The 16,664-nt window shown below is 36.6% G+C and overlaps 2 protein-coding genes across 2 annotated transcripts; both read right to left on the bottom strand.

The window, feature by feature from the left end:
- Positions 1-60: 60 nt before the first annotated feature.
- On the bottom strand, positions 61-875 carry LOC132187922 (protein FAR1-RELATED SEQUENCE 4-like). The gene is made up of 2 exons (XM_059602343.1): positions 824-875; positions 61-731 (listed from the first exon to the last, which is right to left on the bottom strand). The coding sequence occupies exons 1-2, from the start codon at positions 873-875 to the stop codon at positions 61-63; spliced, it is 723 nt and encodes a 240-aa protein (XP_059458326.1).
- Positions 876-9,917: 9,042 nt separating this feature from the next.
- LOC132187923 (uncharacterized) lies at positions 9,918-11,783 on the bottom strand. Its single transcript, XM_059602344.1, has 3 exons — positions 11,247-11,783; positions 10,845-11,090; positions 9,918-10,796 (listed from the first exon to the last, which is right to left on the bottom strand). The coding sequence occupies exons 1-3, from the start codon at positions 11,781-11,783 to the stop codon at positions 9,918-9,920; spliced, it is 1,662 nt and encodes a 553-aa protein (XP_059458327.1).
- Between the last annotated feature and the right edge of the window lie 4,881 nt (positions 11,784-16,664).

Genomic DNA, 16,664 nt, shown 5'->3' on the forward strand with positions numbered 1-16,664 from the left:
ATGTGTAATATATATATAGTTAATGGTAGACACATTTACCTTGTGAATGCTACAATTTGGTCATTTTGGATGTGTAATATATTTTTGTTGCATTCTCATTAAATAGTTACGCAATGCTTTGGCATCTCCTTCTCCAAGTAACTCATTCCTTACTTTGTTAATGTAATTTCGACAATCTTTCTCTCCAAATGGAAGATTCTCATACCCACCCACTTCAATAGTAAGAGCTTTGTAATTTTTACTTAAATGGACTCCAGCGTCATCTAGTTGTACAAGCTTTCTTTTCACACGAGAATTTAACTTCTTATGGCATCTATAATATTTTTCCTTGCTTGGGCTTACTACATGAGTGTGTTCAAGCACGACACTAGACAATGTAAATCTTCCATATTCACTTAATTTTGCATTGATCTTTGCCTTGCACCCCATTTTCCCCATTGGTTTTGGCCTAACGATGTTAGATGCTTTGCTTTTTGACTTGCCCTCACGAAGACATGCAATGGTGAAGTATCTTGCATTTTCATTATCTCCAATTATATGAGATCTTTTTGTCACACCAAAACCTACTTGCTTGGCATACTGCTTATAATATGATAAAACATCATCTTCAGAATCAAACATCATACCAACCGTCAGTTCTTCAACCATTTGATTTTCACGAAGGATTATATCTAATCCATCATTGTCCTCATTATCATCCACATCTAACTCACATTCAATTTGCTTTCCATCTATATGATAAAAAATAAAACAAAGTTAAAAGGAAACAATTAACATAAGTTTAACAAATCATACAATACAAGCAAAAATTTTTTTAACTAACCAATTGGAGGGCCAAGAGGAGGCTCAAAAGCTTCATTGTTCCTCACATTCATCATTACACTCGGTATCAATGTCACAAATTACAAGAGATCCTAACTGGATGGAGATAAATTAACTCTTTAACTTTTGTGCTAAAAGAACCTCTCTACCAAAGAAACAAAAGACAAACAATGGGCATTAGTTCTTCATGCTAAGCACCAAAATTGTTAACCATTTAACATTCTTCAATCAAGTCAATCCACAATCAAGAAAGCTAAATAACTGTCCTATACAAGGAAGCTAAATAATTGTTCTTCCATTCAAAAATCCAAGATAAAAATAAATAAATAAATAACACTTTCATTCAAAAATTCAAAAATAATTTTTTTCCTTCTCAGAAATGGCTTTTCTGTGTGAGACTTTTAAGTGCTTATTGTCTTCATGGTCAAAAAAAGAAAGAATCAACTAAGAGGGAAAAAAAAAAAAAAAAAAAAAAGGAACACTGCCGAATATGATGTATGATTCTGTTATGTTAATCACTTTTAAGAGGACATGGTTTAGTTGCTTTCTCTTGTTTATTGCAGCTCTTTTTGAAGTTCGTTGATACTGAACGATTTCAGGGGCAAGTCTATTTCACTTCAAACCCATTATTATTCTCTGATGATTTCACTATGGGAGAGGCAACTAATAGCATTTCTCTTTTAGAAGTACAAAAAGTAATCAAACAACCAGATGTCATCAACAACCCCTAAAATATCTCTCAAAAAAAGGAAAATTTACCTTTACATAGGGGTGAAAGTTTAGAACCGCTAACCGCTTTATATATATATATATGACAATAAGTTGTTGGAGTATAGTGGTAGTCAATCCCATCTTTCCCGTGTCCTACCCGGGTTCGATCCCCCAAACGGTAATAATGTGGTTTTTTTGTTTAGGTTTTATCTTTTTAGTTTTTATTATAAATATAGTATTAGAAGTGTAAAACGACGTCGTTTTGCACTTCTATATATTCATTTCTTAGTTTAGTTTTTCTAACCCTAAACCTCTCTCTCTAGCAGCTCGGCCTCTCACGCCTCTCACTCTCATGCACTCTCACTCACACCGGCTCTCACGCTCTCTGAGCTCGCCGTCTCTCATCGCCAAGCAAGGTAAGTTTAGTAACTTGATTTTGATTTTGGTATGCTTACACCATTTACACAAGAATATAAGATTAAATGTTTATTGTTTGATTTCTTTATCTTCTTCTCAGGTGGTTGGACAGTACATTGACTAGTCCATTACCTTCTTACCTCGGCAGTTTGCCAAGCTTACAAGAACTGTATGTAGCAATATCTCACAGTTTGGAATTTATTTCAATATTTCAAGCACTAGGTTTTTTATTTTGGGATTTCTTCAATTTCTTGGATTTCTACTTAAATCTGCACATGATTAGCATGTAGGGGTACATTACTAAGTTTGGATTTGAAGATTATTAACTATGGTTGTTTAGCTTTTGTAGTCTCTGGTTCAACTGCTTCAGTTTGTGATTGTTGTGTTGTTCTTAATGTTGGAGTCTAATGTTGTAGATTTGAATAGAAAAGTCATTGCATTGACATGGTAATTGCTTATGCATTTTACTGCAATACCCAAGAACTAGCATCATGTTGAATCTGCTTGGGTCTGGGGATACTCCTTGCTTATTATTGATGTCTGCTGTTTGGATTGGTTGGTGAATATATCACTTGTTTGTGAAATAGGTTTATATATATATATGTCAGGTGCTTTCATCTTTATGGCCATTTTGGCCACAACGTACAATGGATGGCATGAAGCACCAATTCATGCCCTTTCTTTGTCGTGCATAGAATTCACAAGTCCAACCAACCAACCATTCTAACATTACATTATCACTTCGTTCAACTCTAATAAAAATAAATAAAAGTATTTTTATTAAAAAATAATAATGAAAAAAGATTTTATTTCAGTTTAGAATATATTATGCTCATTCATTTACATAACACTATGTGATGATTAATCTGTTAGATTTGTGTTCAATAGGTGTTCTTATGGTTGAGGACAATGTTAATTTAACAAATGTTATTACTGAGTTTATTTACAATTACCATGTATTAAGCAAATGTTATTGTTGCTCATTATTATCTATATAATAACAGATGGATGACACTTTGAGTAATGCAAGTAAGGCCATAGACAAATGTACCCCTCCTCTTCAGATAGATTCTACTAAAAATGTTGAAACCCAATCATCTTCCCTCAACCCAAAACAACAACAAACCAAAAGACCACCAATAAATCAGTCTATTGAGCGGGAACATTTTAAGAAAGTGGAACCTATTAACAAGGACAACCCTAAAGTTAGTTACAATTATTGCCAAAGGTTAATAGGGTGTCATTATAGGACAAATGAAATGTCACCCATGATGACCCACCTTACCTACAGTTGTTAAAACTCTCCACTTAGAAAATTTAAAGTAACCAAAGGTCAAACTCTATTGCAAATGTCATTTATGAAATCAACAGAAGGCGCTATTAGCAACCAAGTTAGATTCATGAACTATGATCCTGAAAGATGTAGGACTTTGTTGACCGAGTATTTCATTGAAAGTGAGAGGCCTTTTAGGCATATTGATAGTCCTTCAGTTAGAAAATTACTGAATGGAATTGCACTTAGGTTCAAATTACCATGCCGTATTACTCTACAAAAAGATTGCTTGAAAATGTCTGAAAGTGAAAAGCTTGTGTTGAACGGTTTTTTGAGTGGTAAAAGGGTTTGCTTAACTACCGATATATGGACATCTATTCAAAATTTGAGCTACATGTTTGTTACCGCACACTTGATAGATAGTGATTGGAAAATGCATAAAAAATAATCAAGTTTTGCCAAATTTCTGATCATAAAGGTGAAGCTATTGTAAGAAAGTTGGAGGCTACATTGTTAGAGTGGGGGATTGAGAGTGTTTTTACTATTACAGTTGATAATGCATCGGCCAATAAGTGGGGGATTGAGCATATAAAGGGTAGAATGCAAAATAAGCCTCAAGCTGTTTTAGGAGCCGAATTCATTCACATGCGGTGTGCTTCCCTTATTTTAAATCTTATTGTAAAGGATGGCGTAGATGACTTGAAAGATTGTGTTGATATTATAAGGAATGCGGTGAAATATGTGAGGCCTTCACTGGCAAAGATGGCGAAGTTTAAAGATTGTATAGTGTGGGAAAATATTAAATGTGCGAAGATGGTGTGCCTAGATGTTGCAACTAGATGGAATCCTACATACTTAATGTTGAGCACCGCTGAGAAGTACCAAAAAGCTTTTGACCTACTAGGTGAAGATGATGGCCATCAGTTTGTTGTTCCTTCAATTACTAATTGGGAAAATGCTAGGGCACTTGTGAAATTTTTTAAGGTTTTTCATGATGCCACGTTGAAGTTTTCAAGTAAATGTTAATAAATTAGTTATTTGTAAATTCAAATTACTTTACATTATTTATTAATTCATTTCAATTATTTATTACATTTTAGGTTCAACTCATGTCACCTCCAACTTATATTTCATGCAACTTTGTCTCATTCATCATACATTGAATGATGGGTGTCTTAGTCTTGATCTTATCTTGAGTGCTGTGAGTTTGAATATGAAACTTGAGTACGAAAAGTATTGAGAGAATATAGATAACATCAACTTCATGACCTATGTTGCTTTTATTCTTGACCCCTGTTCTAAGATGATGGCATCAGTGTTTTGGTTGGAAAGATGCAATGGGCCTGAGTGGGCAGATAAGATAAAGGAAATGGTGGAAGATCTTCTAAAACGTTTGATGAACCAATACATTAAGTTTCATATGGGGCCGTCATTTGTTGATGTGAATATCAAAAGTTCAAATGATGCTTATGTTAATTTGCTCGTGATAACTCGGAAGATAACGAGACACAATTTAGAAAGATGTTCTCCCAACATGTTGAGAAAGTGAATGATTTGCAATGTAGGTCCAAGTTGGATCAGTATTTACATGATGAGCCTGTAGCAGAAACAAAAGAGTTTGATATTTTGGCTAGGTGGAAGATTCATGCATCCATCTACCATATCTTCACAAAGATAGCTAATGTTGTATTGGCTATCCCTATTTCCTCTATTACATCTGAGTCTGCATTTAGTATCGGCGGACGTGTATTGGATTCATTTAGGAGTTCATTGTCTCCAATTACTGTTGAGGCCTTGATTTATACACAAAACCGGTTATTGGACCACTTAAGCCATGATGAGTTTGATGATTTTTTAGAAAGTTGTGATGATATAGGTAAATGTTTTTAAATTAGTTATTTGCAAATTCATTACTTATTAATTTATTTAACTTGTTCTATTGTAGATGGGCCTCAAGCTTCAAGTTCAATGACCGAATCATCTTTTGGCTTAATAAATATTTAATTGAATTGTCATGGTAATTAAGGTTATTATTTCATTACTTATTAATTTATTTATGCTAGATGCTACTTGCTAATGTTTTCTCATTTCTGCACAGGTAGGGACTGCCATAAATTTCTTTGGTTTGAATCCACCTAGAGTGGAAATGAGACCAAAAAATGTTGATTGAATTTTTATGAAAATGTTGGTTGAAATGGGTTCTTTTGGTTTATTGAATTTTTATGAACTTTTTTTGGTTGATTGAAATGGGCCTCAAGCTTCAAGTTCAATCAAGTTGGTTTTTTTTTGTTGCTTTTGAGTTTATGAACTTTGTTGTGTTTTATTTCTATGTTGTGTACAAGACTACAAGTGAAGTGATGATTTTGTTGTAATTTTATTTGTATATTATATGTTGTGTAGATTTGTAGAAGGTGACCAACAAGATTTTTGTATATAGCAATTTTTAATGCTAAAATGGCCATGAAAATGAAGAAAAAAAAAAGTTTATAGTGAGCAAAAAGAAGGTTTAAAGTAAGCCCAAAACTGGTCAAAAACTGGCAAAAAAAAAAGCTCAATAAAAAGCAGTTAGTAAAAAAGCGGTTAGTCGGATGCGGTTAACCGCTACCCAGTTAGCGGAGGCAGTTGCATTTAACGGTTTTAACCACTAGCCACTAACCGCAACCGCTATTTTACCCCTACAGTTACAGATGATGGGTTGCAGGTGATGGCGTCTGACTGTGAAGATGGTGGGCGGCACTCTCATCTACAGGTGGTGGAGTCGCTGGTGGGCCGGCCGAATGTTATGGAGGGAGGGAAAAAATTTTGGGTGAAATTTGGTGGGAGGGAAAATAAGTGTGCTGCAGAGAAAAAAGACAAGAAAAAAAAGAGAATGCTCATGGGACTTGAGACAACATGGCAGATGACACGTTGGCTCCACATCATTCCGGAAACTACATTTGGGAAAATTTTCCGTATGCCTAGCATTTCTCAAATTTTATACCAAATTCTACGTTGATGGGTGAGTGGCATTTTGTCATCTTCTCAAAATTATTCCCTTTCTTGACAGTATCCCCTGACTAGAAACTTTAATACTTAAGAACTTAGATTCCTCATAAAACACAAAATCAAACGTGGGTATCCCCCCTTCAAGGACAGACGTGAGGAAAAGCATAAGAATTTAACCTCAACTCAAATTTTGTGTATATATATATAAACAGTCCCTTAGTGACTCCGATTCATATTTACAAATTTGCAAATATAATTAATCTAACCAAAAATATAGCATATAAAATTAATCTACAAAACATGACCCAGCAACAAAATATTCATATTCTCAGTCTCTTCAAAAGACAAAATATCCAACGGAGAAAGATGGGTGATTTCTTACCGTGAGAGCTGATTAAATACTATGGTGCTAAAAGCTGCCATGGAAGAAGAAGAAGAAAGAACAAAACAAAAACAATAAATGACGGTGAGAATTGTGGCAGAGAAGAGAGGACGTGTAGGAAGGAAAAGCAAGGTAAAAAACAACAGAAACATTGAAGGGGGAAGAACATAATTACTAAGCTTGAAATAGTACAACTTCTCCTTGTGCCTGGTATAAAGCGTGAAAAAAAAAAAAGAAGGCATCCAGCTATTTATATAATAAGCAAGGGAAGAAGAAGAGTATGAGTATATTGGCAGAGAGACAAGTGGCTTGCTAGGTGGCTTAAAAAAATCGATTGAGCTATGCATAATGTGCAGATGTCAAATAGAAATAGGATATGATAATTTGATTGCCAGTGCATGCAATACAAGTGTCCGAGAGAAAGATAAAAGGAGACACGTTGGTGTTATCTCTTTCCTTGGAGGCTAAGTTGATATTAAAAAAAATAATAATAACAATAAATGGAATTAAACTCTAAAACCTGCGTTAAGTTGAGAAGAGAGAAGAAAAAGGAAAATCCCCTCCTATATTCTAAAAGATCTACCTATATCTAATTGGATAAAATCTCACCTAAATTCCTATTCTAATGGATATTGCTATATATATAGATATAAACATACACACCAATATATAATCACGTGGATTAAAACTAGCAACTACATAGATACTTATATAGATATAACCAGGTATTTACATATATATAATTATTTAATAAATAAATAATATTAATATCACCTATAAAAGCATTTAATATATACAAAGATGCATTATAACTCTATTTTAAATTTATAAAATTTATAGGATGTGACAACGGCGCCCCCTTGGTGTATTTACAATAAAAAAGTTGATATTTATAATGTTTAATTAGGGTTTCGGAGCTACCAGGTCAGACGAGTGCGCTAGATTGCACACTAGGCGCGCTCGAGCGTACTCGTGTGTGTTTTAGCTCTTCTGCGATGCACGGTCTGCGTGTTGGTGACTTGATGTTGGGCACGGGTGAGCTTGATCCCAAAATGGGAGCGCTCGAGTGCACTCGTGCATGAGATCTTCTTAAGTGGCGCAGTTGCGCTCATGCGCTGCAGTGGCCCGCTCGAGCGCACCTAGTGTGTTGTGCTCAATCGTGTCTCTTCTAGAAATTATCTTTCCTCCATTTCTTTGCAATTCACAATTAGACCGCAATTTCCCTTTAACAACCTGCAAAACACTAAAACAGCAAAACTAACACAAACATAAGAAAATAATAAAGCTAAAGGCTTAGCAAATGCAAATTAAGTGGCCCAAATATGCAATATTTGGAATTCATCAAATACCCCCAAACTTACATTTTGCTAGTCCCTTAGCAAAATAAAATGAAAAACAAACTCAAGACATGAAACATAAGTCCGCTGTCGTGGGAGAAACGATTGCATTTAGTATATGCAACAAGCCTTTTAAACCCCTAGGCATCCCTAGAGGATGAGTGAAGTCTCGTGAGGGTTTAACAGCAGTGATATCCACAAACTTTTTTTTTTTAAGCACTATGTTATTGACAAATATGAACTTTCACACAAACACATGGTTCTTAACTCATGAGCATGCTTAACAAAATGAACACCACACTCACATCATCAGCACATCCAAAATCAATTCACTCATAGATGAAAATTTGAGACAACACATGCTCGAATAAGTGCAGAGTGTGACAAACATATAATCATGAGGCTTCAATTTTTCTCAAAGTTGTGTGTACTTCAATATTCAAAGGAATTCTCTCAAATGAAAACAACCCAGGCTTAAGTTAAGAGATGCATTTTTTTTTTTTTTTTTGTGTAGGCTGTGTAATATTCGGCTCCCCTAAGCTTTCTAATTGACCTTTTGTACTGAGTATTGGGCCAGTGACTCCCAAACCAGATGGTTTTAGGGCACTAGATGTGAAAACATCCTTAAGGGCTTAATTACTCAAGTCAAAAAGGCTAAGAAGCCAAACTAGCCATACAATCAACCAAATTGAATTTCACATCTTTTTAAGCGAACACTCAATGCTTAGTGAGGCAAGAGGTCCGGTTACTCAATGAGAAACTCAAATTGATTTTTTTTTTTTCAAGCTAAAGTTATTCATCATCAATTCATCTTACAAATCTCAAAATACACCATAATCAATTCAAATCTCATACCTCACAAATTCTACGCTAATATGCTTGTGATGATCAATTCAAACATGTAAAGTCTCTCTAGGCCAAAAATGAGTCAAAAGATTCAGATTCCTAATGATGATGATGGGTTCAAGATGTTAAACAAACCAATGCAATGCAAACCAAAGTTACAGTGTAACTCATGCTCAATCAACAACATAGCAAATTTGTTTTTTTAATAGAAAAGGAAATGGACAGTCATGTCTTTCCCACCCCAAACTTAATTGGCATATTGTCCCCAATGTGGGCAGAAATACAATACCGAATGGGAAGACTTCGGGTATATGTTGGAGAATGTCCCCCAAACTTGAACTCAAGACACATGTCCTAAAAAACATAACACAACAAAAACAAAACAAATAAACAAAATCAAATGACAACAAAAGACTAAAAGTAACAAAGAGTTGCCTCCCACAAGCGCTAAGTTTACAGTCTTCAGCCAGACTCTCCACAGCAGGTGCATTGCATGACCTAAACGACATGTGACAGTAAGCAACCGCACCACAAAGAAACGTGACAATGGTTTTCTCTTGCTCTCCGAGGTCCAAAAGAACTTGGTTGTAGTTGGAATAACCATTGATGACACAGTAATAAGGATATCCGGCTAACCGTTCCACCAACTGATCAACAAATGGGGGAGGGAAATGATCTTTCCTTGTAGTGGCCCTCAGCTTGCAGTAATCAATGCACCCCTGCCATCTTGTCTGTACACGAGTTGGGACCAACTTGTAGTCCTTATTCTTCCCCATGGTCACACTTGGCCACTTAGGCCACACTTGAATGGGTTTAACCCATTTGCTCTCATAAATCAAATATTCAATGCCGGCATCGAAAATTTTTATTACTTTAGCTCTCACAACCTCTTGCACATTCAGGATAAGGCCTAAAAATTTATATGTTAGGGTGTCAAGTGAAGGCTTTACATCCAACTTGAGAAGCTCAACTGCTAATAAATATGGGTTGGGGAATGATATCTCAGTGGTTTCCTCCTTCTCTGGCTACATGTCAGGAATGGGATCCAAAACGGCTTTAGCTTGCTCCACTAATTCGTCAAAGTCCAAATCATATCCAAATTGAGCAAAGCATTCTAGCACAAGGTCCTCCATACTTGGCTCACTCACAGTCTCAGCTTAAGGTCCAAATTATCCCCAGGCTGAGCAAAACATTCTACCACAGGGTCCTCAATACTAGGCTCACTGAAAATACCAACTTGTTCAAGTAATCTGTCAAGGTCTAGATCACCTCCAGATTGAGCAAAATACTCCACCTTAGGGTCCTCAATATTTGGCTCATACACAGCACCATCTAGCTCACATAACCTCTCAAGGTCCAGGTCATCTCCAAAGTGAGTGAAACACTCTCCCATAGGGTCCTCCAAGTTTGACTCGCTAGCAATCTCATCTTTTGTCTCTTCAATTAAGCACACACTTCTGATCTCATCATCTTTGATTGGCTGCTTATTGATGTCAAAAATGTTCAACTCCACTATCATATTCCTAAAAGTAATCTTCATTACCCCAGTCCTGCAATTGATTAGGGCGTTAGCCGTAGCTAAAAGAGGTCGACCTAAAATCATCGATATTTGAATTCCAACATTCTGTTCTGGTTCCGTGTCAAGGACTATAAAGTCGATAGGGAAGTAGAATTTGTCAATCTTGATCAGCACATCTTCAACAATTCCTCTTGGGATTTTTACTGATCGGTCTGCCAACTGCAGCTTCATTGATGTGGGTTTCAATTTTCTTAAACCCACCTGCAAATATACCAAATAAGGCAGAAGATATACACTATCTCCTAAGTCCAAAAGGGCTTTCTCCACACGGTTGTCCCCGATCATGGAAGAAATGGTAGGACACCCAAGGTCCTTATACTTGATGGGCAACTTGCACTGAAAGATAGAGTTGACTTGCTCGGTCAGACACACCTTCTTCAGGACATTAGTCCTTCTCTTGACAGTGATCAAGTCCTTCAAAAACTTGGCATATGAAGGCACTTGCTGAATGGCATCCAAAAACAGAATGTTTATCTAGACTTGTTTGAATACCTCCAAAATTTTAGCAAACTGTGCACTCTTCTTCGGGGCCTTCAATCTTTCTGGATAAGGAGCTTTTGGGACAAAACTCCTGGGCGAATCATCAACAATGGGTATAACTTTAGGAGGCCCAACATCTCTCCCCTCATTGTTACGACTCTTTTGCCCTTGTGGCACAACATTGTCCTCTTCTTCTTGAATCACTTTATTGTCCACTTGTCTCCCTGACCTAAGTGTGACAATAGACTGCACTTGTTCCTGCCCATGCGTAGGATTTGAAGAGTTTTCAACCAGAAACTATTTCTTAGGGTTGGGCACGGGTTGACTCGGGAACTTTCCCTTTTCTCTTTCACCCAAGTGATTTGCTATTTGTCCAATTTGACTTTCCGTCTTAGCAATTGCCTAGGTGTTGACCATGATGGCATTCTTAACCTCCTGTATGGCCTGGCTATTGACCATAGTAGAATTCTTGAGCTCTTGTATCATCTGGCCATTTGTCTGAATAAATGTCTTCAGTGTGCCTTCCAGAGCTGATTGTGACGAAGATGCAGGCACTTGAGTAGTAGATTGAAATGCGGGAGGTTGCGCTAGATGAGTCGAGTGCCCTTGATTTTGCTGATGTGCATGAAATTTGGGAGGGTATTGATTATGAGCATGATGAGGTGCTCCTCCCTGATTCAGTTGGCTCTGCTTCCGCGAGAGATTGGGGTGGTTCCGCCACCCTGGATTGTAGGTCTCAGAGTATGGTCCATTTGACTGCTTCTGATAATCGTTGAAAGCGTTCACTTGTTCCATAGGGTACTCAGCAAGAGCCAGTAAAGATGAACAATTCTGTGTTAAGTGCAAAGGACTAGCACAGATGGAACAACTATCAACATTGAATGCGTTGTCATCATTGATGGACTTGCTCATAGCGAGAGCGTCAACCTTCTTGGTGAGAGCATCTAACATCAACCTCAACTCTGTTTCTTCTTTAACCCCATAGATGCCTTCCTTCTTGGGAATACGGGTAGATATGTCCCGACAACTTGAAAAATCCTATTGTTGTGAGTTGTAGGACAACTTATCCAATGCTTTGTAAGTTTCATCTCCCGTCAAACTTAAGAATGCTCCCCCATTCATAGACTCGATCATACTACGGTTAGATTGAGTCAATCCTTGGTAGAAGAACTGAACGAGTCTCCATTTCTCATATCCATGTGGAGGGCATTTTATCAACAACTCCTTGAACTGCTCCCAACTCTCAGAAAATTTTTCATCTTCCTCTTGAGTGAACGAGCTAATCTCTTTCCTACACTCATTGACTTTGGACATAGGGAAAAACTTATTCTAGAACTTGCTCAACAAGATTTCCCAAGATGTAATAGAACTGGGCATGTTTGAATCCAACCATGCCTTGGCTCTATCGTGAAGTGTAATACCCCGAAATTTATACCTAGAATAAAGGTGATGTTAATATCAAGGATAAGAAGGATTTGCAATTTTATTAAGAGTTAGGTGAATAGACTTAATGTGAAAGATGATGGAAAATTGCTAGTTATAATTTTAGTGGGTTATTGAAAGAAAAGTCACATTGTTTTGGACTCCGAAAATTCAATGAGTGACCTTAAATAAAACTGTTTTAAGTTCTTATAGAATGATGAGAAATGAAGATTTTAAAAGTGATTTCATGATTTTTGGATGCCTGTAGAAGGAGTTATGATTTTTAGAAGATGCAAGTGTCAAAACAGGAATTTCAGTCAAACAGAGGCACCGAATTTCGTGGGACTTTTGAGGTACCAAAAAGTTAAGGGTTACTATGATTTTTGGATATGTTGTGCACCTTTGAATGAGGAAAATTTCAAGCCAAAGTTTGTGTCATTTGGAGTTAAATTGAAAGAATTATGATTTTTCCAAGTTTAATAGGTCAAGCTGCAGAATAGTTGAAATACCTGCGATTTGGGAAATTAATTGGATGGGTTAATAATATCTGTAAGCCACGATTTTTTTGGTGTATGTTAGTCAAAAGGTTTAGGTTTATTGAGGATTAATTGTAGATTTTTTATGATCAGTTTTAATGTAAATGCTTGAGGAGTTTGTTTGACAAGTCATCAAAGCTCAAGATGACACATGCCTTACATGATAAGTTGCATGGAGACCAACTTTAGTTACTTTGTTGACACCTATAGCTACAGGTGTTATACAGCATGTCTGTATCGTTTCCTTGGCTGACACTTAAAAGTAACATGTGCTTCTATGGCTTTCTTGGTGGACACTTGGTGGACACTTGTCTTGTGGTTAAGAAGGAATTGGATGCATGTGGGACAAACATGTGGCAAGCTCTCAAGGGAAAATGTCCCACATACGGTGGGTAAGGAGAGCAAACCCTCTCAATTGCTCACAGCTCAAGTGAGCGTGAGATGAGGGAGAGAACCGGAAGAAGAGAAGAAAGAAAGAGGAAGAAAAGAAAGGAAAGAGAGGAGAAAGAGAAAAGAAAAGAGAGGAAAGAGAGAAGAAAGAAAGAGGAAGAAGAGAAAGAAAGAGGAGGAAGAAGGAAAATAAAATAAAATAAAAAATATGAGAATTCTCTAAGGTAATATTTTCATATCTTTTATAGTATTTTTAGTATGTAGCTAAATTCTTAATATTAAGTTGATGCTTATTGGGTTTAGATGCTAGTACGTCTTATGATAATTAGAGTAATTGTTGTAAATGTTTCTAAGCTTTTGATATTGGGAGTAAGTTACTAAATTAAATGACTTAGGAAGATAGCGATATTATGGCTAGATAGACTTCTTAAGCTGTTAATTGTAGTCGGATGATTTTAAAGTAATAAGAATGTTATAACCTTGGTATTTTAGTGTAAAACAATTGGTTAAATTAAGGCCTTAGTGGAGTTGATTATTAGAATTCTATGTGAGGCATATAAATCAAGCATGGTAGGGTTGATGTCACTATAATGTTTTTGGCTAAGGATAGACGATGGTAGGATAAAGATTAGAGTTAAGATCCTTAACATCTAAAGTGATGCATGATTGAGACTTGAAAACGAATTAATGACTAAGGTAATTTTTACCTCCGTTGTAGGAATTGTGAGTTGGATGCAGATTCAAAATAAGGGCATGCAATGCCAGGTAAGGGGACACAACACCAAAAACCCCAACAAATTTTTATTATAAATCTTTTGAAAAATGTTGGGGATTTTATGAAGAATCCACTTACATGATTTTCAATTGCACTTCCTTCCATATTTTAATGATAAGTTTTATTTATTCATATGTCATTGTTTAAGAATTTTGATACAGTTACCATATTTCATGATTTATACATGACTGCAATTATGAATGAAAAGAGTTCTCAAAGTTCATGGCACGGATGAGTTTACAGATCATATAAAATGTTATATGTGCATTCATTGCACAGTATACAGTTACAGATGAGTTTACAGATCATATGAAATGTTATATGTGCATTCATGGCACAGTATACAGTTACAGATGAGTTTACAGATCATATGAAATGTTATATGTGCATTCATGATTAAAAATGTTTAACCCGAGACACGATTATAGTGACGATCGGTACCATATAGGGTAGCATGGCAAGCACACCGAAGGACGGTTACGAGAAGGTGTGTGCTACCGGCCAGGTGGCCTTCACCTAGGGAAGTTCCCAACCTGGTAGCTCTCCCCTGTGACGACAGGATGAGCATATAGGTCCTTCGGGACACGCCAACGTGCGCTGCTCACGGTAAAATTGTGGCGTCGGGTCAAAGGGTAAAACAATAATTTTAAAAGAAAAGCAAAATGAAGTGTTTGCATATCTCATAACTTACTTGCGATTCTTGTATTAATTGTCAATTACTCATTTTGCAACTATCATGCTTATTTTGTTAATTATGTTATTCTGCCTAAATTGTTATTGTGCATAACTGAGATTCTGACATAGAAATCTGTATAGCATGTTTTATAGTATCTTGGTTTTGTGGCTACTTACTGAGTTGTCGAACTCACCCCTTCTCCCTATACATCTTTTTCAGATGGCTCTATATATATATCGTAATATTGAAGACATGGGTACCAGTGGGCCTCTTAGTTGTTAAAAAAAAAATCATATCGCTGCTTTATGGTCTAGCAGGAGCAGTAGCAGTAGAAGTGTCTGGGACTTCAATCTATAGACGGCTTGGGCTAAGCATAGACGGTGTAATTTTATTGCTTATGAGATTATTGAATACTAGCACATTATGTGTTTGTGATTTTATAAATGAAAAATTGTAGTACTCTGGTGACGTTATGATCTTATATTAGGAGAATTATTTTTTATTTTGTTTAAATATGAATATGTTACAATTGCTCCCAATCGCTCTACCTCTAGAACTTGGGGCGTTACATGAAGAGAGAAAGGAAGCAGTCTCAAATGAACGGACTCCTTAGAAAATTTTGAAATTTGAATGTGGCACACATGTACTTAAATTTCTTCACATGACTATAAGGGTTTTCCATCTCTAAACCTTGGAATGATGGTAAGAGTTGGATGACATGAGGCTTTAGATCAAAGTGTGTAGCTTGGTTGGAGGCAACACTATGCACGAGGGAGAGTTTATTGCAACGGGTGCCAAACAAGTCCCTAAGGGATCTAGTGAGGTCCACATTCTCAGGTACAGGTTGGTCTCCCATCTCAATAGTTCCTCTCTGAACGGGTGCTCTCCGATTTCTTCTAAAAGTTTTTTCCATGTCGGGATCTAAGGGTATCAATTCTAAGTTCAAAGATGTAACACTCCGGTCCCGTATTGGAAGATGAGAAGAAGCTCACATAGAGTAGGTGGTTTATAGAGATAGTCATGGGTGCTAAGTCCCACATTGCCAAGTTACTAGGTGAAACTGGGCTTTATAATGAATTCTAGGGAAGCTCCAAATTGACTAGTCCTTTTGGGGTGATAGTACAGATATAGCTACTTTTCCCTAGGTCATTACAAGTGGTATCAGAGCCACCTAGTAACGCCAAGTCATGTAGTACTGGAGCACTGCATGACGTGGACCTGACGAGGACGTCAGGAGTTTAAGAGGGAAAGTTTGTAACACTCCGGTCCCATATTGGAAAGATGTGAAGAAGCCCACATAGAGTAGATGGTTATAGAGATAATCATGGGTGCTAAGTCCCACATTGCCAAGTTACTAAGTGCTGGGCTTTATAATGAATTCTAGGGAAGCTCCAAATTGACTAGTCCTTTTGGGGTGATAGCACAGATATGGCTAGCGCTTTTCCCTAGGTCGTTACAAAAGATCTCCGACCAAGCATACACCAAACAAAAAGTTCTAAAATAACCTAACAAAAAAATAATAATTACAGAAAAATAAGAAAAAGAAATAGAAGATAAAAACAGAAACAGAAAACAAAATATTAACAAAATTGACAAAGAAAATTTGCAAAAATCTCTACTTAGCTGCTGCCGGTCTGCTGATGTTGTCTGCAGAGATGTGCTCGAGCGCAGAAGTGCGCTGGGTGTGTTGTTGCTGCGCTGGTGCGCTCTAGCGGCAATGGTGTGCACTTGAGCGTACTTCGCCTAGTATGTTCATCCGAGACCTACAACAGAAACTAAAACAACCTTTTAACACTTTCTCTTCTTTTTATTCTTATTTTTTTTATTATTAGTTTTGCAAACAGAAACAAAAAAAAAAAAATTGCAAAAAGAAAACAACTAGTAGAAAAATAAAATCAATTGAGACAAAAAAATAAATTTCACAAACAAAAACAAATCACCAGCAACAACGCCAAAAACTTGTTGTCAGTTTTAAAATGATACTCGCAAGTGCACGAGTCGTATGCAATATAGGTTATGCAAGTAAGAGGTCG

This window comes from Corylus avellana, chromosome ca7 (genome assembly GCF_901000735.1).
Source record: "Corylus avellana chromosome ca7, CavTom2PMs-1.0".
Taxonomy (NCBI): Eukaryota; Viridiplantae; Streptophyta; class Magnoliopsida; order Fagales; family Betulaceae; genus Corylus; species Corylus avellana.